General features: G+C 41.6%; 2 protein-coding genes across 8 annotated transcripts in view; one reads left to right on the forward strand and one right to left on the reverse strand.

Moving 5' to 3' along the window:
• Positions 1–22,348, forward strand: part of Svil (supervillin) — a 211,603-nt gene that overhangs the window by 6,298 nt on the left and 182,957 nt on the right. The gene's annotated exons all lie outside the window — the stretch shown is intronic.
• LOC122113085 (intraflagellar transport-associated protein-like) lies at positions 20,797–21,670 on the reverse strand. The gene is given in 2 exon segments (XM_042686011.1): positions 20,797–21,398; positions 21,400–21,670. Coding segments are annotated over 2 exon segments (687 nt in total). The 5' UTR covers positions 21,525–21,670; the 3' UTR covers positions 20,797–20,836.

Genomic DNA, 22,348 nt, shown 5'->3' on the forward strand with positions numbered 1-22,348 from the left:
TCAGGCACCCCTTTGTTCTCTGTTGTAATCATGTCAGCTCAATTAAAGCTAAGTCTTGCAAGTTGCTGTGCCAATAAAAACCAAGAAAGAGAGTCTAGGTACTGAGAGATAGAAGAAGCATTATATGGTTTATCAATGTTTGAGAAAACTTGGGACTCCCAAGAGAAGGGCACCTGCCTACCTAAACCTTCCTGTCTCCCTACCCCTGACCTCACTCTAAAACATTTGCCCTCTTTAGTTTTGGGAATCTCAGGAGCTGCAGCATAAACCACAGAACTTTATTGGGATTCAGTGGGCCTTTGGGATTCAGCCTCTTTGCTCTGTAAAAGGTTGTAAACCATAATCACTTGGACATGTATAAAATCTGATTTGCAATTTTGTCTCACTTTTAGAGGTCCCTTGTTCTGATGCTCAGTTGCCAAGTTGGACCCAGTATTCTAAGCTCCCCTCTTTGGGTATGCCAGTATTGGGGCTTGAATTCAGGGCCTGGGTGTTGTCCCTTAGCTGTTTCACCCTAGGGTTGGTGCTCTACCACTTGAGCCACACCTCCATGTCTGGATTTTTGCTGGTTAAGTGGACCTAAGAGTCTCTCAGGATTTATGTGCTTGGGCTAACTTCAAACTGTAATCCTTAGGTCTCAGCCTCCCACTTTAATCCCCTTCTGGGGCTCCTTTTGAATATTCGTGCATCTTGTACTTTATCCCTTCTGTACAGAAATAGTAGATTTTCATGGTGATTCAGTTTCTAATTGGCCTTACTGCCAATTTCATTTGGGGATGTCAAGGACTCTACTAGGTTCCCAAGGCCAAGGACCATAGGTTTCCTTTTTTTGGCGGGGCGGGGGGGGGGGGGGGGGGGGGGAAGGTTGGTGGTGGGCCCTGAACTGTGCCTGGGCATTGTCCCTCAGCTCTTCAGTGCAAGGCTAGTGCTCTACCACTTGAGCCACAGTGCCACTTCTAGTTTTTTCTGCTTATGTGGTACTAAGGAATTGAACCCAGGACCTCAGGCATGCAAGACAAGCACTCTACCACTGACCCACCTTCCCAGGCCCGGGCTTTCTGTTTTTGCAGAAGAAATGGAGGCTTTGCATTGGATAACCAGTTGGACAAGGACTGGTACTAAAATCTACTGACTCAGGATCCCGCATTCTCCCCTGGAGTTGATAGGGCCCTTTTGCAAAGGAATGGCTTCATCAGTCATTTTCTTGTTCCTGAGGATTTGTCATGTTAGCCTCTGCTGTAGCTGATCCTCCTGGGTTTGTCCTTGAGGCATTTTCATCCCGGTAAATCTTTTTTTTATTACACTATTCTGCACATTAAAGACCTTCCTCTCTCTTTCTCTATCCCTCTTTCTGTCCCTCTCTTTGTGTGTGTGTGTGTGTGTGTGTGTGTGTGTATGTGTGTGTGTGTGTGTGTGTGTCTTTCAGATCTAGGGATTGAATTTAGGCCCTTGTGAATACTTGCAAGCACTCCAGCACTTGAATCACACCTCCAGCCCTTATGTTTTTAGTTTGTTTTTCAGATAGGATCTCATGTTTTTGTCAGGATCACTGTTGTACGTCATCCTGCCCAGTTTATTGTTTTTTTTTTAAATTCATTCATTCATTTAATTATATTTGCTTATTTATTTATTTGTAGTTATGGTATTTAAACTCAAAGCTTTCCATTTGATAGACACGCATTCTACCCTTTGAGTCACAGCCACAGACAGCCTTTTTGTTTTATTTTTCAGGTAGGGTCTTTAGATTTTTTTGCCTGTGACTGGCCTCAAACATAGATCCTTCAATACTTATCCCTGTGGCATAGCTGGAACCACCATGGCTACCACATCTGGACTTGCTGATGTGGTGTTTGGTTAACTTTTTGCCTAGGCTGGCTTCAATTTGCGATCCACTGTTTCTATCATATGAATGAGTAGCCATGATCAACGATTGTTCTTTTAGCCTATTAGGTTTCTAAATCTTGTCTCTGAAGTGCACAATTGCTATTTTTCGAACTCCTTTTCGTAGACACATACACGCTCACAGCTAAATACATACTAAAATCCAATGTGGCTGTTGGACCCATTAATATCTTTTCTTAACCAGTCTAGTGCCTTTCAGAGATGATTCTGCATTTATAGTATAAAAAGAGTTATTCCTATTTATTGGTATGGATTCTACAAAATCCTTAATAGTATCAGATACAAAAAGTTAACCTGTCTTGACTTCTTCACAGAGAGACTGTTGGAAAACAAGCCAGTCTCCCCTGAGGAAGACTGCTGTCCTTTCAGATTCATGTTCTATAGAGGTTAGAAATGACAGTCCTTCTTTCCCTGTAGTAGGAAGCAGTGATAAACTTCAGGGATATAGCCAGACAGAGCCTCTTCCTTTGCTAAGGATTTTTCTAGTATTCTTATGGAACTCTGGTTCTGCTGCTTTCCCTTAAACTTGAGCAGCTGTCTCCCTAACCCTCGGATGGTTGTTTTCTCTTTGACATTCGGCCCCTCCTGCTCTAGGTCTGTTGCTTGTGCCCAGCCACCTCCTGGCATCTGAGGTTTCAAGTGTCTTAGGACTGCATTGCCTTGGATGGCCTTCTCTCCATCTGTCATTGGTGTTTAATTGCTTCCCCCACTGTCCAGTCTACTCTTACTTGGGGTAAGTACCCTGATCTCGGTCCTTTGGGATTGCTCTGGCAGCTTTTCCTCTGGCCAGTTCAGTTGCTCTGGTGTTTGGTCGCCCCAAGCTAGCCCACCCTCTGTGCCCATAGCTTCCCAGGGTTTCCAATGTATGGCTTTATTTTTTTTTCCAAGCCGTTGTGCTTTCTTCCTTCCATTCTTTCCTCCTTCCCCCTATTTGACCAGGCTTCTTAATGGACATGTTCTTTTTATCTCTTTTCAACAATTTGCAAACCTTTCTGTCTTTATCTTGAATCAGTTTCACTTGGCTGTCACCTCAGTGTAGTATAATAATTCCATTAAATTCTCCATCAAAGTTTTCATAACAAGGGAACTTTGCTTTTTCAAAATGGTTCTTTGGAAATGAAACTTAGAAACACTCGGTTTTGAAACTGGTCATGTCAGGTCATTTAAAAGGCCTGAACTTGGGGGGAAGATGGAAATTTATTTTGGCTTTCCTTTCCTATGGCAGTACCTGAAGGCAAGTAAAATGTAAGCTTGTTTTGGATAGCCTTTCTTTTGCAAATGGAAATTGTACATGCACAGAACAGAACAAAGTCTGCTGCTTTGCTTTGCCTTGCTTTCTATAAATTCTGTTTCTGGAGAATCTTGGAATGGAGTTTGTGTGTTGTGGCCGGCCTGGGATGTGTATAATTAAGTCATGAACAAGACGGATCCTAGGAAGACTGTGCTGGGTCCTTTTGTTTGAAAGGCTGTCAGAGGTTATTTCCTACCTGTGGTCCAGTATCCACAAAAATCTCACACTGCAGGGGAAGTCTTGGGAAATCCTCATTGCACTGACCCCAATTAAGGAGCCTCTCTTTCCCCCCAGGCTGTGAACAAAGAGAGGATACCTAATCATCCTCAAACTGGAGTGGTGTGGGCTACACTGCTCTTAAGCCTCTTTTCTGCTTTGTAGATGGCCAGGCTGTTTCTGAGAAGGCCTGGTTGTGACTGTGAGGAATGCTGCCCAGGTAGTTTGTAGGAAACCTATTGCTCTCTGAAGGAAAGAAGAAACTGGGAAGGGAATGTGGATTCTGACTTCTTCCAGAAGGGGTGGATGAAGGGCTATCGGGTAGCTTTCTTCAGGATGAATCACACTAGGGCTCACAAAGAAATTGAAAAGCACATGTCTGTCTGTCCTGTTTCAGACTGGCTCTTGATTAGGGCTGCAGGTAGAATCAGATAGCTCTATTTCTAATCTGTATGTCCTAATGAGGACACTATACAGTTACAAATTTGGAGGCAAACAAATTTGGAGGAGCTGTTATAAGAGCATGAACTCAGGGCTTGAACCTTGTCCGGTAACATTATGCACTCAAGGCTGGTTTTCTACCACTTGAGCCACAACTCCACTTCTGGTTTTTTGCTGGTTAATCTAGAGATAAAAATCTTATGGACTTTCCTGCCCAGGCTGGCTTGTATCAGCATGAACCACTGGTACCAGCAACTACTTTATTTTTACTTTTTGGGAATAAGGCTAAGAACTTGTATTTTTGGAAGAAGCAGTGGACTACAAATTCAGGTTTAGAGAGAACTTCTTCTTTAAGCAGTTTAGACTGTTTCCATTCAATTCCTCAAAATGAATTTGATACATGAGTCTGAAACTGGATTTATATATAGATTTCATTCTAGCCTTAGAATTATTTAATTATCTGTTGAAAAATGGACCACCATATCCTTGTGACATCAAGTTTCCTGGAAAAAGAAAAGCCTATTATATGCTTGACCAGAAAATTGTATGGCTGAAAAATGATTATTTATGTAAACCCAACATCTGTGTGTTAAAAAAAATAACAAAAATAACTTCCTCATCATTTAAAAAAAGAGAAAAGCTTTCATTGTGTGGCTTTTTTCTTTTTCCTTTTCTTTTTTTCTTCCTCTGTACTTAGTTCTCACAGGCTGGAGGGAAATCACAGGTTTGTAACAGCAATGAATGTGCTTCATATTTTTTTCCTTGTGAAAATTGGTTCCATCTTTTGTATCTAGGCTTGTAAAAACTAAAAACTCTCCCTTCCCCCTCAGAGGACTAATCTTTCAGAAATCTGCACACTTACTGTAATTCTCCATTTCCCTCTGAGCACAAATACTGGGTCTCAGGTCACAGAGTAGCACACGGGATCTGATTGCTGGATAACCACCATTGGTAAAAACACCTGGTTTTCACTGGCCCTGTCTGTCTCTGATATACAGCTTCTTTCCAACTTCCCATTTTCAGCCAGAAGTCAGCTTGGCCAAGTGAAGTGCTGTGTTTGCATAATCTTCACCCAAGCATAATCTTCTCTTCCAAGTTTTATAATGCTCTTTGGTTGCCAAATTCACATGGATTGCACACAGTTTACCCAACAATGATAGGATAAAAATGGTTTTTCCATTTTTTTTTTTCAGATTCTCAAATAGCTGGGAGCTGTAGAGACAGGCACTGTTGCTTTTGTTTTTAGGGTGGTTAATTTGGTACTACTACCAGGTACATGTGGCTATTATGGGATGTTTGTGGAGTTACTATTCTTTTTTTCTTTATTTTCTTTCTTTATTTTTTGTTAGCCATGGGGCTTGAACTCTGGGCCTCGGCATTGTCCCTGAGCTCTTCAGCTCAAGGCTTGTGCTCTACCACTTGAGACACAGCACCATTTCTGGTTTTCTGGTGGTTAATTGGAGATAGTCTCACGGACTTTCCTGCCCAGGCTGGCTTTGAACCATGATCCTCAGATCTCAGCCTCCTGAGTAGCTAGGATTACAGGCATGAGCCACCAGCGCCTGGCTTTTTTTCCTTTATTTTGTGTCAGTGTAGGACTTGAACTCAGAGCTTCTCACTGTCCCTTAGGTTTTTCATTCAAGGCTGGTCTGTACCACTTGAACTACATTTCCATTTCTGGCTTATAGTGCTAAATTGGACATAAGAATCTCTTGGATTTGTCTGCCTGGGCTGGCTTTGAACTGAGATCAGCCTCCTGTATAACTAGGATGAGAGGTGTAGACGACCAGCACTCTGTGCCCCTGTGTGTGTGTGCGTGTGCGCATGTGCGTGTATGCATGTGCATGTGCGTGTGTGTGTGTGTGTGTGTGTGTGTGTGTGTGTGTGTGTGCACGCCAGTATAGGGGCTTGAACTCAGGACCTGGGTGCTGCCCCTTAGTTTTTTACTCAAAGCTAGGGTTCTACCCATTGAGCCACACCTCCATTCGTTCACGCCTTTTATGGTTAATTGGAGATAATAATCTCATGGACATAATGTTTTTCTGTATTAACAGGTGGAACCAATGACCACAGTCAATCAATATAATACTCCTTTGTCCTTCAGTGTGTATTACGGTTTCCCATACATTTTATTTTTGTTCTTGAGAAAATGGATGTTACACGTCTTCCTATTTTTATTTTATAGATAAGGAAATTGAAAAATAAGATCCACCAAAAAGAGTGCTCTGTTCAAAATTATCAAGAAAGACCATTTTTTTATTTCCTGGGCAGTACTGGAGATTGACCTCTGTGCCTCTGGCATGTTAGGCAAATTCCCTCCCTCCCTCCCTCCCTTCTTCCCTTCTTTCTTCCCTTCTTTCTTCCCTTCCTCCTTCCCTCCCTTCTTCCCTTCCTCCCTTCCTCCCTTCCTTTCTTCCCTTCCTCCCTCCCTTCCTTCCTTCCTTCCTTCCTTCCTTCCTTCCTTCCTTCCTTCCTTCCTTCCTTCCTTCCTTCTTCCTCCCTCTCTCTCTCTTTTTCTCACTCTTTTAGATAAGGTCACACCCTTCTGCCTGTGATCCTTCTATCTCTGCCTGCCAAGTAGCTGGAATTACAGGTATGAGCCATCACACCTGGCTTTGTCCACTCTTGATTTGATTGAGCCAATAACAAGCAGTAAAGACTTTCCAGGGCATGTTTTTAAAAACCTTAAATAATTATGGTTATTTCTGGTATTATGTTTACTACTATTTAAAACCTGATTGTAAAGCTGTCCAGCTTCTTTTCTTTTTTTAAAATCCCTTATGAAATATAAAACAACAGCTGTTGGAAGAGTATAGATTACCACCATAAATAGAGTGGAGCTATTCATTGAGGGTTGGAAGGAAACTTCGTGGCTTAGCTGGTTGAAGCCTCAGTATTCTCAGGGGTCAGAATGGAGAGAATGGTGCCGAAGGCACTGGCCTCCCTTGTCTTTACTGGGATTTTCAAGTGCACTGAGTCTCAGTGAGCTTTAATCCAAGTGATAGGGTTGGTGTTATTTCCAAGTCTGTACAGATGAATAAGTGTAAAGTCACTGTAAGATGAATAGTTGTTGTCTTTAATTCCTGGCTAGTTTCAGTTGATTGACATCTGTCCTCAATGTGTGTTATATTTTCCTGCTTCTTTGTGCACCTGCTATTTGGGGAAGTGGGGTTCTGGATATCAATGCCAGGGTTCCTGCTCACTAAACTACACCCTTAGCTTATTTTATGTGAATGTGTGTATGTGTGTGTATGAGTCACTGGGGTTTGAATTCAGGGCCTCATACTTTCTAGGCAGATGCTCAGCTTCTTGAACCATGCACCAGATCTTTTTTGCTTGTTATTTTTCATATACAAATCTTACTCTTCCCTCCTGTCTCCTGGCAGGCTTCAGACTACAATCTTCCTACTCACAGACTCCCTAATGGTTTATATATCAACACACTCAACTCATTGGCTGAGAAATTTCTGCTGAGCTGGCCTTGATCTGCATTTATTCCCATCTCAGCCTCTAGAAGTAGTGAGTAGCTAGGATTACAAGCATGAGCCGCTTTACCAGGCTGCAGTCTAGTCATTTTTGATTGGATGCTACAATATTCTTGAGCTCTCTTTGGAGACATAGCTAAATTACTTGGAGAAAGTTAATTCTTTGGGGTCTTGCTTTTTAGGTTTGTTAGGAGAGACTTCTGCAGTGCTTAGTTTAAAGCTAATTACTCCCTCCTGTGGAGACAACATCTTTCTAAGTACTCAGTATACCCGAATGGTTTTTCCAGTCTATCTGGTGGAGAAAGGCACTGTTTTCAGTTCATGCAGAGCTGTTACCATGAATCTTTCCTCCCCCACCCCCATCACAGGAAGTTTGCTCACATACAAGCACTGAATACTTAAGGGATGAAATCTCAGGTATGCTCTATATAAGCAATGTTCTCCTTTTAGGTATCTTGATCGGCAAACTGTACCTGCCTTAGTCTCCACAAACTATCAGCTCCATTTCCTTCATTTAGGGAGTCTGCAGGTTTTCCCTTCCTGTGTACTTGCCCAGAAGTCCCTCCAGGCCATCAGCTGGGGCAATCGTAGGCTCAAGGCACTTCCTTCTTGATGGCCCCTGTCCAGACAAACCATTGAGTCATATATTTTGCTACTTTCTCTTCTATACCCTTTGAAAGACACAAGCAAAAGGATAAATACGTTCCCTGTCATTTTATCTTGGCTACACCAAAAACTCTTTGTTAAAATTCAGATTCTATTTAGTAGATTTTGCCCAGGATATCTAGGACATTTTTAGACAATATTGGTAAGTCTGCAGAAAACAAACACCCTCAAAATGACTTCAAAATCCAGTGTCTGACTACATAATGTGAGAGATTAATATAATTTGAAATTCTCTAGTAGCTACATTTTAAAAATTAAGAAGCAGGTGAAAGTAATTTTGATAACATATTCTCTTTAACCAAGTCTACCCCAAATATTGTTATAATACAGATGTAACATTTGTGATCAAATGTTATCAGTATTTCTTTCAGAGAACTGGATCAAAGTAAGTCTCAAGCCAGGCCTGGTGATCATACTATAATCCCACTAGTCAGGAATCTGATTCAGGACAATAATGAGTTCAAGGCCATCCTGGGCTACAAAGTGGGACTGTATTTCAAAAAGAAGAAGAAAAAAGTATCATATTTCATAGTGTAATGAAGGGGGAAGTAAGGGACAAACCAGCCTCTTGTTTTAAAAATCTGGTAAGTCTGGATTTTTGACCCAACTTAGTTGGACTGGCTTTTCTATGATAGAGGCTTTTTGTTTCCAAATCTAGCCAAAATTCTTTCTTAACAGATGCAAAAGATTCAAAAGTATCTAGGACATGAATTCATTCTTCTTTTGGAAGACTGTGAATTGGTAACACTTATTCATAAATTTGTGCATTTTTGAGATTAAAAATCTACCCCAAGTATGAATTGACTGATGTCTCTTCTACTGAAAAACTCATTTAATGCTAAAAAAAAAAAAGGACACAAAGAAAAAAAAACCACTATTTGTGGTTTTAGCCAATATGGATTTGATCTTTTACATTATTAGGAATATCTTTTATTTTTCAAGCAGTCCTTTAGCTGCTTAATTAAAAAACCTCTCATTTTTTTACAGTATATTTATTATTTTATTTTATTTTTTATTGTGAAAATACTATACAGAGGGGTTGCAATTACATGGGCAAGATAATGAGTACATTTCTTATCAAGCATTGTAGCCTCCTCCTTTGTTTCCCCTTCCCATCCCTTCCAATCCTCCCACCGCCCCTCCACCCAATCCTGCCCGCTTCCCCCCCCACCACCAAAGTTGTTTCAGTATATTTAAAAAAAAAATCTCTCATCATGATAGTCTAACAAAATTTCTATAGCTGTAAAATCCTAACCTTATCCTCATTTTGGATTCAGGTATCTAAGATATTTTATAGCTGGCCCAAATTATAAGCTCGTATATTAAAAATCATTCAAAATGCTTTTTGTGACAGTTTGCTTCTGATTTTGTGTGACAGATTTCCTCAGTCTTTTAACTCTTTAGAGGATACAGCTTCAACGTCACTATCTTTGCTGAAGTTGTGTTTTAACTGTCTGCTTTATTATCTTTGATTTCTCTGGAACAGTAAATGGCTTTTTCATTTTTCTCTGTCACAGGTATTCATAATTGCTATGGTTCTGACATTTCCTACAAACTTCTTCCCCCATCTCTATACTATTATGATTGTAACATTAGCTTTTCTATCTCCATTAGATTTTGTATTGGTAGTAGGGCTTTGTGTTAAATTTGAAAAAGTGGCCATATTTATTTTATTAACTAGAGAGCTAATTTCATTGTATTGTTTAAATACGGTTTTCTCTGTTATTTATTATTTACATAAATGACATTGTAATTCATACTATGTGTAAAATTATGAAATGAGCACAGTACAATATTACATCATGATGTAGAAAAAAGTTGTTCCCACCAAATTTTTTGCTGACATCCAATAGATTAGTGTCCTGTTTGCGTTTAGACTCATATAATACACTGTAGTATTAATATCTTAACCAATGTAGCATTTAAAGCAAAATATCCTTCCAAAGCAATGGGTTTGGATTCAATAGAAAACCATTTCACACTGTTTCAGTGTTGCTGCATTTTTTGTGGGCCAGCACTGGGGCTTGAACTCTGGGCTTGGGCACTGTCACTTAGATTTTTCACTCCAGGCTAGCACTCTACCACTGAGCCACAGCTCCACTTCTAGCTTCGTGGTGACTAACTGGGGATAAGAGTCTCATGGACTTTACTCCCTGGACTGGATTTGAAACTGGATTCTCAGATCTCAGCCTCCTGAGTACCTAGGTGTGAGCCGTAGACACCTGTTCATTGCTTTTGTTTAAAGAGTTAAATGAAATCAATTAAAACTTAACCTTCAGTCCCTCAGTTACACTTGCCCCGTTTCAGATATCACTTGTCATCATGGGTGATTATCAGGGGTAGATCAGATCAAGAACTTTTTGCATATAAACCTGAGAACCTGGTTTTCATACCTCTCCTTATTTTGAAGCTGATCCTTCCTTATCCCATTCTACAGCACCTAGGGATTTCAACAATGTAACAAAGGAAGTATGAGGCCTTAGGAGGCCCTGTGAGCATGCATCAAGTATTGGACAACTTTCCATTGTGTCAGGACATTAGGACAAGTCTTTGGGTGGGAACTCTGATCTCAGGGACAGGGACAGTCTATAAGTTCTAATGAAGAATTGGTATGGGACAAGGCCACAGCAGGGTTTCTAGGCCAATTATAGCTGCTGCTGATTTTCCCATGGACTACTGTGAATGGCCTAGAGAGCAACTTAGTCCGATGGGGGTGCCAACAGAGTTAGTGTTTCCTTTGTGCAGAACAAAGCAGTTTCCATGTTCAGGTGATTTTGAGGGTGTGAGGGGAAAACTGCCCCTTAGCTAAGCTGGCTGTGGATGATTTCAGAACTTTACCTCTGTAATAAAAAAAAAAAACAACTGAAAGTATACTTAAAAAGATGGAGAAGCTGGGCACCAGTGGCTCACACCTGTAATCCTAGCTACACAGAAGGCTGAAATCTGAAGATTGCAGTTCAGAGTCAGCCTGGGCAGCAAAGTCCACGAGACACTCCAATTAACCACCCAAAAGCCAAAAGGTAGAGCTGTGGCTCAAGTGGTAGAACACTAGCCTTGAGTGGAAAAACTAAGGGACAGTGCTGTGAGGTCAAGTCCCAGTACTGGTGCACACTCACACACACACACACACACACACACACACACACATACACAGTAGAAGAAATGGACTGGTTGAGTTGATTTGTATGTTGAAAAGAAAATAATGATGTAGTAAAGGATTCTAGAATTCAGAATCTACCTTAGGGAGCAGGTTGTTATTTGTAGAGAGGACACATTCAGTCTGTTTACTCTCATCTTTCTTAGACCTAGATTAAACCTTGCATTCCTAATTTCTCTCTTAAAAAATTCCGATTATATCCCAAGCATTTCTGTATTTGGGAATATGTTGCTTTGTTCTATGTTTTTGAGCTATCTATATAAATCATTAGAGATGTTCACTTAGTTCTTAGGCTTCTCAAAGCCTTTTCTATGTCCCCAATCCATTTCAACATTGTTTTGTCTCCCAGATATGATGTGTTGTACAAAATAGAGAATAGGATGCTCTCGAATCCTAAAGAGTTAAGAAAAATATATTATTCTCTATTTAAATTTTTTTCTTCTCTTCTACCTTAAATTAGGAAAGTGATTGTGTTCAATCAACTCACCTCACCTTATGAGATTTCTAAAGAAAATAAAATTTTCCTCAATGTGGTTACAGTGTTTTGAAGTCTGTCTTGTAAAGCCCCTCTGGTTAGCAGTGACTTGGTAGTTTTATACCAGTTGGTTAAATGGACTGAGTGGGTAGCCCTCTAAAATTTATGCAACGGTGCTCTGGCATCTAGTGCCACTTCCGACATCATCTGGTAGAGTTGCCTTGGTTTGACTAACCTCTCTCTGAGCTTTCTTAGTTCATGCAGATAGGAATTAGATCATAACACTTTCTTAATCTGTTCCACTGAATATGAGTGGCTGGTAAAATGTTACTTCCTAGTGGGCGCTTCTCCATTAGATTCCAGCAACTTAAGAATGGTCGTATGATACAAAGAACCCTATGTTGAAAAGATTATGAGCACATTAGGGGCTGAAATATAGAGAAGCAGGCCCAGCACTGATAAATTGAGCTTTTTCCAAAGCCTGTAAATATGAAACTCTTCCTTTTTTGGTAGGAAATCTCTTCAATATACTAGGATATTCTGTAGTGCCAAGTTTCAGAAATGCTGGAGTAGGCCAAAGGTAAGCAGACAACATCCTACAGACCAAACCCAACTTCCCACGTGTTTGTTAAATGAAAGTTTTATTGGAACAGAGCCATACCCATTCATTTGGGAATTGTCTATTCATGCTACAATGGCAGAATCTCAAAAGAACAAGTATGCCTAAAATATTTACCATCTGGGTGTTTACAGACCAAGTGTGCCAATCCTGAACTAGATGATCATTTTCAATGTGATTCATGAACCAGTTGGAAAAAAATGTCAGAGAGTGGAGAAATGCTGATCATGGGAAACAGTAATCTTCTTCCAGAGGCAACATACTTTTTTATACCTTCTTTTGGTTGTGTTACTTCTGTAACTTAAATAATATTCTATTCTATTTTGGCTGTTTTTGATGTTTCTGCTTTGGGTTTCGTCTGTTGATTCTGCTGGGACACATATAGGCAGAAAGAATTTAAATTCTTCTATTGACTATTCTTGCAGTTATAATATTTGAACATCTCTCTGTCTTACCCCATCTACTTTTTTTTGTGCTAGTGGGAGGCTTGAACTCAGGACCTGGGCTCTGTCCCTTTGCTTTTTCTTTTAAGAGTAGTGCTCTGCCACTTGAGCTACAGCTCTACTTCTGGCTTTTTGGTGTTTCTAACTGGAGTTAGAAGTCTCATAGACTAAGCTGGATTTGAATCTCAATCCTCAGTCTCGGCTCCCTGAGGTGCCTGGATTACAAGCATGGGCCACTGGTGCCTCTGGTATCTACTTTTACCTTACTGAGGATGACGGTGGCTGTATTTTCTATCTGGAAATGGTGTCATCACTTTGCCCATTGGTTATGTTTACTGGTCTTGGACTGGCTTTGAATACAAAGGGTATAAAACAGTGTTAATACAAACCCTGACAGAAGCAGAGCCAAGGAGTAAGCTGTGGTTACATGCCTTGCTGTGTAATTCTAACAGCATCACTACTGCACCTCCAAGAGAGTTTCCACCCTCTCTCTCAAATGGCTTCTTTTAGTTACTTTCACCATTGCTCAAAATCACCACATATTCCAATGTTATTTTTTGTTCATGGTATCTTTTTTTTGGGGGGGGGGGGGAGTCCGGTCGTGGGGCCTGAACTCTGGGCCTGGGCACTGTCCTTCAGCTCTTCAGCTCAAGGCTAGCGCTCTACCACTTGAGCCAGAGTGCCACTTCCAGCTTTTTTCTTTTTGCTTATGTGGTGCTGAGGAATTGAACCCAGGGCCTCAGGCATGCAAGGCAAGCGCTCTACCACTGAGCCACCTTCCCAGCCCCTCTTAGTGTCTTTCTTTCTTTGAGTATTTTATTGATTTGCTCCACTGCCCCATCTTGCTAAGGGAAGAACCATGCTTTCCCCTTCTCATAGTGTAAGTTTTTACCCTCCCCTCAATTTTTAATTGTTATTATATGGGTGATATGTAGAGCCTTTAAAAACTTTTTTTAAACTATCATTTTAGTGGGCTGGACTGTGTGGAGTTCATTTATAATCACAATCCTGAGCAGCCCATCCCTTGCTATGTGGCTTGCTGCTGAGCGTCCATCTTCTCATCTGTGAAGTAGGGATAGGAAGCATGATTTGTCTCATCAGGGTTAAGAGAGGAAATTAAATAATATAGGGGAAGTGCTTAGCACAAATTCTGGCATTTTTACACACAGTCTTAACTACACTATCTTTTTGTTGTTGTTGGTCGTGGGGCTTGAACTCTGGGCTTGGACGCTAACCCCGTGCTCCTCAGCTCAAGGCGAGTGCTCTACTGCTTGAGCCACAGTGCCACTTCCATTAACTACACTATCTTAAACTGATTAAATCCACCCAGTTATTACTGAAAAGCAATTTTGGCAGCATTCAGGATTGAACTCAGGGTCTCAAGCTTGCTCTCTAATTGCTATACTTCCAGCCATTTTTGCTTTCATTTGATTTTTCAATAAGGCCTTATATTGCCTTGGCTTTTTACCTTGATTCTCCTAATTCTGCCTCTCAAGTAGCTGGGATTACAGGATTACCTAGCTTCACTCTCAGAGGTACTTCTCACCTATAACATACTTTAGGGTTTTTTTTCTGCTTTTACTGTTATGACTATTATTACTTCTCCCCTACTATCACAACATCTTCAAAGATTCAGGTGTAGGACCTAACAAAAATTTGGTTAAGGCAAAACTAATAGCATGATATTTGGAGATAATTAATTCTTTTCCTCTCAAAATTTTTTCTTGCCAATATTTTTTGAAATTTTAAAAATGTTTAAACCTTCAGAAAAGGAGAATGTACAATGCCTCATCTGTCTCCCTCTGCTTTCTCTGTGAGGCTGCTGGTGACTCTGTTGGCCCATCCTGATAATGCAGGATCATCTCCCTATCTCCAGTCCCTAAACCAACCTTATCACATCTATGGAGTCTGCCAGATGGGTAGAATTTCCAGGTTGCAAGAGTTCCAGGGGCTGGGATTTAGATGTTTTCTGAGAGTTCCTTGTTCAGCCATCTATACATACTTATACTTTTGACCATGAGTATTTATGGCATCTATAGTTTTGGCTGGACTAAGTATTTCAAATTAGCTTTTATTTACCCATATCCAAGGATCAGTGATACTTTATGATGTATAGACTTTAAAAAATCATTAAAAAGCTCTCATCCTGTCTTATCTTGTTTGAAGTAATAATACCTTAAAAGCTGACACCAGCTTTACAAGATCTATCACAGACATCTGGATCTAGTGCTTAAAGGAGGGGCAGGTTTTTGTTTTTAATTGTTATTATAAAGGTGATATAAAGAAGAGTTACCATTTCACAAGTCAGGTAATAAGTATATTTCTTTTTTTTTTTCTTTGTCAGTCATGGGGCTTGAACTCTGGGCCTGGGTTCTGTCCCTCAAGCTCTTCAGCTCAAGGCTAGCACTCTACCACTTGAGCCACAGCGCCACTTCCAGTTTTCTGGTGATTTATTGGAGATAAGAGTTTCATGGACTTTGGGGCTGGGAAGGTGGCTCAGTGGTAGAGCGCTTGCCTTGCATGCCTGAGGCCCTGGGTTCGATTCCTCAGCACCACATAAGCAAAAAGAAAAAAGCCAGAAGTGGTGCTATGGTTCAAGTGGTAGAGCGCTCGCCTTGAGCTGAAGAGCTGAGGGACAGAACCCAGGCCCAGAGTTCAAGCCCCATGACTGACAAAGAGTTTCATGGACTTTCCTCCTCGGGGTGGCTTTGAACCGCGATCCTCAGATCTCAGCCTCCTGTGTAGCTAGGATTACAGGCATGAGCCACCACCGGCGCCCGCATGAGTATATTTCTTGTTGAACAATGTCACCCCTTCCCCCATTTTCTCCCAGTTTTTCTCTCCTGTCCCTGCCCACAAGGTGTATAGTTCATTTTCAGCATCGTGTCTAGTGAGTACCGCTGCTTCATTTGTCCCTCCACTTCTGTGCCCTCCCTTCCCCATCCCCAAAGATAGATAAAGGAACAAATAAGACACAAAGAAAAGCAAAAGCTTCTTGTTTCCATTTCCTGGAATACTTTTTTTTTTTGGTCGTGGGGCTTGAACTCTGATCCTGGGACCTGTCCCTCAGCTCTTCAGCTCAAAGCTAGCACTCTACCACTTGAACCACAGCACCACTGCTGGCTCCTTCTGCTTATGTGGTGCTGAGGAATTGAACCCAGGGCCATATGCATGCGAGGCAAGCACTCTACCACTGAGCCACCCTCTCAGCTCCCTGAAATTCATTTTGATTAGGATTATTTTATATGGCCAAAGGCACAGAGGCATTGTTCCTTTGTGTTCCTCGAGGGACAGTTTTTTGATAGTGCTTCTTGAAATGTGTTGAAAGTTACTATAGGTCCCATCCCATCCCCAGAACACCTGGGAGGTATGTGTGCATGTCTTTTGGGTTTAGAGGTTAGATCTTGAGATATCCTTGGTTATTCTTGCTGGTGGAAGGAAGAAAGGCTGGAGAACAGATCCCTAAATGTCCTGCACAAAGTGAGGAATACAACTCCTGTCACCCTCCTCCCCTCCCAGCTTCCTTCTTCCCACCTGTTTGTTCCACCTGGGTCCCACTTCCACTGGGGGCATGGCTTTATTAAATTGTACTCAGCGTTGTCTGTTTGTCTGTTTTGTTGTTGTTGTTTTGTGTCAGTTACGGGGATTTGAACTCAGGAGCTATGTGATATCCTTTAGCTTTGATGTTCAAGGCCAGTGCTCTGCCACTTGAGCCACAGCTCCACCTCCAGCTTTTTAGTGGTTAATTGGAGATAAGAGCTTCACAAACTTTTCTGCCTAGGCTGGCTGGCTTTGAACTGTGATTCTCAAATCTCACCCTCCTGAGTAGCTAGGATTACAGGAATGAGCCACCAGAATTTGGCTATAGTTTGTGTGTGTGTGTGTGTGTGTGTGTGTGTGTGTTTCCCAAGAACCTGGCCCTGGAAAAGACAAAGAAGTAGCAGGAAGACAAAAAAGACAAAGAAGTAGAGGCATTGTGCTGGGTGCTGGGACAACAACCCTGTTATAGATAATAATACCCATGTGTGTAACTAAAAGCAGGAGAGAAAGCAAGCCACTAAGGCCTGCTTCCCTATACCTGTTTGTCCCATGAACTTCCTCTGTGGTTTAGGACAGCTTTTTGTGATTTTTCTCCACCTTTGGTTCTCTCAGCCTCCTGGCCATGCTAGCATTTGTACACTAGGTGTTGTTCACTCACAGGACAAGCCTAGCCCTGTTGTCATGGAGCTTTTAGTCTAGAAAGGGTGACAGACATGAACAAGTAACTGTGTCATTGCTTTGAAGAGTGCTATGAGTAGCAGTGGTAGTGGGAATGGAGAAAACCTTTAAACCAGGTGATCGGGGAGGGCTTCTGAGAGGACATGCCATTAAAATTGAAATCTAAAAGTTAAGGGAGTAGCTGGGCCTAGCAGGAGCATCACTGGCAGGAGGCACTCTAAGAACCCAAGCACCCCCACATCCACAACTGAGTTCATGGACCTTTTTGCCCATGTATGCCTTTGTCTCTGGTTCCTGAAGGTTTCACAGGTTCTTCAGGGCAATGATGTATTTTGTAAATGAAAAACCCCCAAGAATAATATTAATAACTTCTTGCGTTTGTTATGATTCTTTCCTTTCTTCCTTTCTTCCTCCCTCCCTCCTTCCTTCCTTCCTTCTTTCCTTCCTTCCTTCCTTGCTTCCTTCCTTGCTTCCTTCTTTCCTTCCTTCCTTCCTTCTTTCCTTCCTTCCTTCTTTTCTTCCTTCTTCCTTCCTTTTTTTCCTTGAGCCATAGCTTTCAAAGCTTTTCAGTTTTACTTATTTATATTTATTTATTTGCTTTATGTTTTATTTATTTATTTTTACTTGTTAATGGAAATAGGAGTATTACAGACTTTCCTCCTGGGGTTGGCTTTGAACCAAAATCCTCAGATCTCAGACTCCTACATAGCTAAGATTATAGGCATGAACTGGAGCCTAGCCTCATGATTTTCTTATTAAAGTGATTGTGTCCCATTATAATGTTTTTCCAACTTCCTTCAGATAAAAGCAATAGTATTTCATTTTCAGTTTTATCAGTGAGTGATTTTTTTCCTGGGTGGTGAATGAAGGGAAGAATTGGGGGAAATAGTCATTAGCGTGAGAAATTAAGTTTTAAGTGGAATCTGGTGAAGCATAATTGAGATCTCCTCTCCCGCTTTAACTATGTTAGATGCTTTGGGACAGTAAAATAAAGGGACATGGGGATTGGGGTGTATCTCAGGGATAGAACACTTACCTAACATGTGTGAGCCCTACGTTCAATCCTTAGCCCGGCAAAAATGAAATAAAACAAGGATGAGTGGCATGGTATGTGAGCATTCCAGATGTACTATAAAAAATGTAGTTTTTATTTAAAATGTAGAATTGACATCTACTGATTGTGTGCATTTGGGGATCCAGTGTCATGTTTCAGTGCATGTGTACACTGTGTCATGTTGGAATCAGGGTAATTGAGATTTCATCACTTTAGGCATTCATCATATCTTTGTGTACATGACATATTTTATGTCACATCTGATTGCATGCTCAGTAACTGATGATAACTCTAACATAAAATGTGCCAGTAAGTAGCTGTAATCCTAGCTACTGAGAAGGCTGAGATAAAAAGATTGAGATTCTTAAAAGCCAGCTTGGGCACAAAAATTCAGGAGACGTCATCCCCAATTAACCAGCAAAAAGCTGGGCTGGAGGCATGGCTCAAGTGGCAGAGCACCATCTGGGAGCACAAAAGCTGAGCAAGAGTACAAGGCTCCAAGTTCAAACCTCAGTACTGGCACACACACATTCAAACAAATAATGCTGTAGTTTAGGGAATTTGAGTTGTACAAACTTGGAAATCACAGGTTTGGCAGAAGGAGGCAAGGCTACCATTTTGAGTGAGGGAGACTGGAGATCTTGGCCCACTGCAGCAGGAATTCCTAGTGAACATCAGTGTCCATAAACAGGCCATTCAGCAACCAACTGACAGGAAGTGGGAGGAGTGTCTGCTTTTCCTGTTGACTTTACCCACACCCAACGCTGGAGGACACTTATCTACAGGCAGACTCAAGGAGTCCCCAGCCACACTTCCCTCCATCTCTGAGGCCCCTGATGCTGGAGCCTTCCCTTAGCAGAGGCCACCTGCTGGTTCCCTGTGTTCACATTCTGTGGACCACACATTGGGCTGGGGCCCCTGTGTCTGCTTAAGTGCATCGGAAGGATGGCTGACAGAGAAGCCTGTGTTCTGCCCTCTGCCCTCTCCCTGCTCCACTTGTCATGAATGAATGGAACATGAGTGGAGAGGAGGAACGCACTGGGGGTGAAAGATGAAAATTTCAATACAAGGGCTTTTGGCAACAGGTGGCTGAGATGGCTGGAGGGCTGCCAAGACCCTGAGGGCATAGCAAGCCAGTGAAGGGAGAGTATCTGGCATTTGACCCCACGCTGACCCAAGTCAGATCCAGTTCTCACAGGGAACAGTCAGTAACTGAACTGAGAAAAATGTATAAATATCAATGAAGGTCTCTGAGAATGAAGGAAGACTCATTAATGTTTCAAAGTAAACATCTTTGCATATTTTTTTTTAACAAAATAAGCTTTTCCTTTTTCCTATCTCAGGAAGCTGAGAATTGAGGATTCAGGTTAAAAGCCAGCCTAAGAAGACAAAGCTGAGAGACTTTTAGCTCTAATTAACCAGCAAAAAGCCACAGTGGAGGTGTGGGTTAAGTGGTAGAGCACCAGCCTTGAGTGAAAAAGCTAAGGAAGAGCTTGAGACCATGAGTTCAAGCCCTCAGTAGTGCACACACACACACACACACACACACACACACACACACACACACACACACACACACGATTAAATTCCTAACTGGACGTGATGGTGTACACCTGTACTCTCAGCTATCAGGGAGGCAAAGAGGTAGGAGGATCATGGTTCGAGGCTAGCCTGGGTAAAAAACATGGGTTGGTTCCTAATGTGAAATACAAACTTAAAAGGACCAGGACTGGGGACATGGCTCAAGTTGTCTATCTCTTACCTAGCAGATGGTAAGGCTGAGTTCCATCTTGGCAAAATTAAATTAATAAATGCTTAGATTCTCTTCTATCACATCTACAGCTTAATGTTTTTGGAGAATATTTATTTGAGATTCTGAGATACAAGTTTTTTTTTTCTTTTTTTCCCTTTAACAATAAAGTGAAAGGAAACAAGATGCTTTCATTTAATGAATATTTATTTGCTAGGCAGTCTGTCAAGTTCCATTAGGACCTGGGCCAGGAATGAGATGTGTAAAACTCCATCTCTCTTCTCCTGGACTTTGGAGTTTATTATAGGAGGAAAACATGCAAAACACAGTTTCTGCAGTGCCTCTATGTTGAGGATGTATCAGGAACAGAAATGGCTCAAAAAATATCCCCCATATCCAGTGAGCAGATATTCTCAAGTCATCCAAAGCCAAGTCTATAACACTTTGCTTAGAGGTTAGTTTTTCCATGTCTCCATAATAAGTTTTTGAAGTCAGGTACTGGTGCCTTGTGCCTATAATCCTAGCTACTTATGAGGCTAAGATCTGATGATATGGTTCAAAATCAGCCCAAGCAGAAAATTCTATGAGACTCTTATCTCCAGTTAACTACAAAAAGCTAGAATTGGAGCTGTAGCTCAAGTGGTAGAGCAGTGAAAAAGCTAAGGGACAGCACCCAGGCCCTGAGTTCAAGCCTAGGCCCAGCATATACACACATACACACACACATACACACACACAATGTGGTATAAGTAGGTGGACACTGGTAGTTCAAGCTTGTAATACCCAGGAGGTGAGATCTGAGGATCACAGTTTGAAGCCAGCCCAGGCAGAAAGAAGAATACATAAGACCATGAGACTCTTACCTCTAATTAACCTGCAAAAAGCCAGAAGTGGATGTGTGGCTCAAAATGGCAGAGCACTAGCTTTGAGCAAATAAATAAATAAATAAATAAAATGGAAGGTGCCCTGACCCTAAGTTCACGACCTAGTACTGGTACCAAAAGTACATTTTTATGGTTGGTTTATCTTTTATTCCTTTCATCTTTTATTTTATTGCTTTAATAAGAGCCACATAAAAATAAAGATGCCTTAGGTGTCAGTTAGGGGTTCTCATCTGCTTTACTGTTGTGTGTTGGTGTTGGTGTTCTTTCTCCCTTGCTTCAACAGTTCTTTGGTGGTGTCTATGTCTTCAGGAGTGTACTTGGGGGTTGGAGTCACATTGTCATAATCAAATTCTTCATCAAGTGAGAAGGGCTGAACTTCATCTCCAAGTATCTCTGCCACTTGCTCCATGGTCCTTTTTACTGTAGGCTTCAGCTTCTCTTCATTGATGGGAGGCCGGACCACAGGGGTGTAAGAAGGAACATAGGTGCTTAATTCCTGTTCCACTTCTTCTGGAAGCGGCATCCTGTCCTTGCTCATTTGGGGATCAGTATCTTCATCCATGTCCATATCTTCTAAACTGAGGAAGTTGCCCACCTTCACCTTTCCAGCCAACTTCAGATCACCTTGAAAGGAGCTGCTGACTTTCAGGCCTTCCTCTGTCACCATCTGTTCTTCTTCTGAACACTGTGATGCAGTATGAAGAAAGATGGCTGTCTTTCTAAGATGGTGGTCATTTTGTTCATTTTTATGAGTAAATTTGACAGAAGTAGCTATGCTTTTTGAAGACCCAGTTCCAAGTGCCATTCTTGGTCACATTATCCTCTTTTGAAAGATGAGTAAAAGTGCTCAAAAATTCTTCATATGTTTGCTTGTGACAGTTAACAAACTTATCCAGGACTTCTTCAAATAATTGATCATCCATTACCCTCAATTCCAACACTTGGGCAGGTGTTCCTATTTTCCAGGCCACTTTATCTCCTATTCCCTAGTTGTCTGTTTTGGCTCCCATCTAGTCACTTCACACTTTTGGCGCTTGGATTCAGACAGCCATCCTAGAAGTCTCATCTCCTGGAGCAACCCAAAAATACATTAAAAAAAAAATGAATGAAAGCCCGGCGCTGGTGGCTCACGCCCGTAATCCTAGCTACTCAGGAGGCTGAGATCTGAGGATTGCGGTTCAAAGCCAGCCCGGGTAGGAAAGACCGTGAGACTCCTATCTCCAATAAACCACCAGAAAACCGGTGCTGTAGCTTAAGTGGTAGAGCGCTCACCTTGAGCTGAAGAGCTGAGAGACAGTGCCCAGGCCCAGAGTTCAAGGCCCATGACTGACAAAAAAAAAAAAAAAAGAATGAATCAGAATTTCTTCACTGTTTTATGAATTGAGGGAGGGGATTCACAGAGGGGAATACCTAGAGTTCTTCCTGTGACTTCCTCAGTTCAGAATTTGCAAGCAAATATTCCTGGTGAGAAGGCCTTTCTGGGATCACTTGGCAGCTTAGAGTATTTGCATGGAAAACTAGTCATGGACCACATAATGATTGACCTCCTATCTGATTGTGCCACCTAGTGATGTTGCAGCCATCGTAGCTTGGCTAAGTACACTCTATGATGTTGTCTAACATTGCATTTTTGTAGGGTACGACCCATTGCTAAGCATCACAGAAGCATTCCTATCAAAAAGTTGTCTCACACCTATAATCCTGGTACTCAGGGAGTTGAGAAAGAAAAATGTAGGTTTGAGGCCAG

This window comes from Dipodomys spectabilis, unplaced genomic scaffold (assembly GCF_019054845.1).
Source record: "Dipodomys spectabilis isolate Male_0828 unplaced genomic scaffold, ASM1905484v1 ptg000096l, whole genome shotgun sequence".
Taxonomy (NCBI): Eukaryota; Metazoa; Chordata; class Mammalia; order Rodentia; family Heteromyidae; genus Dipodomys; species Dipodomys spectabilis.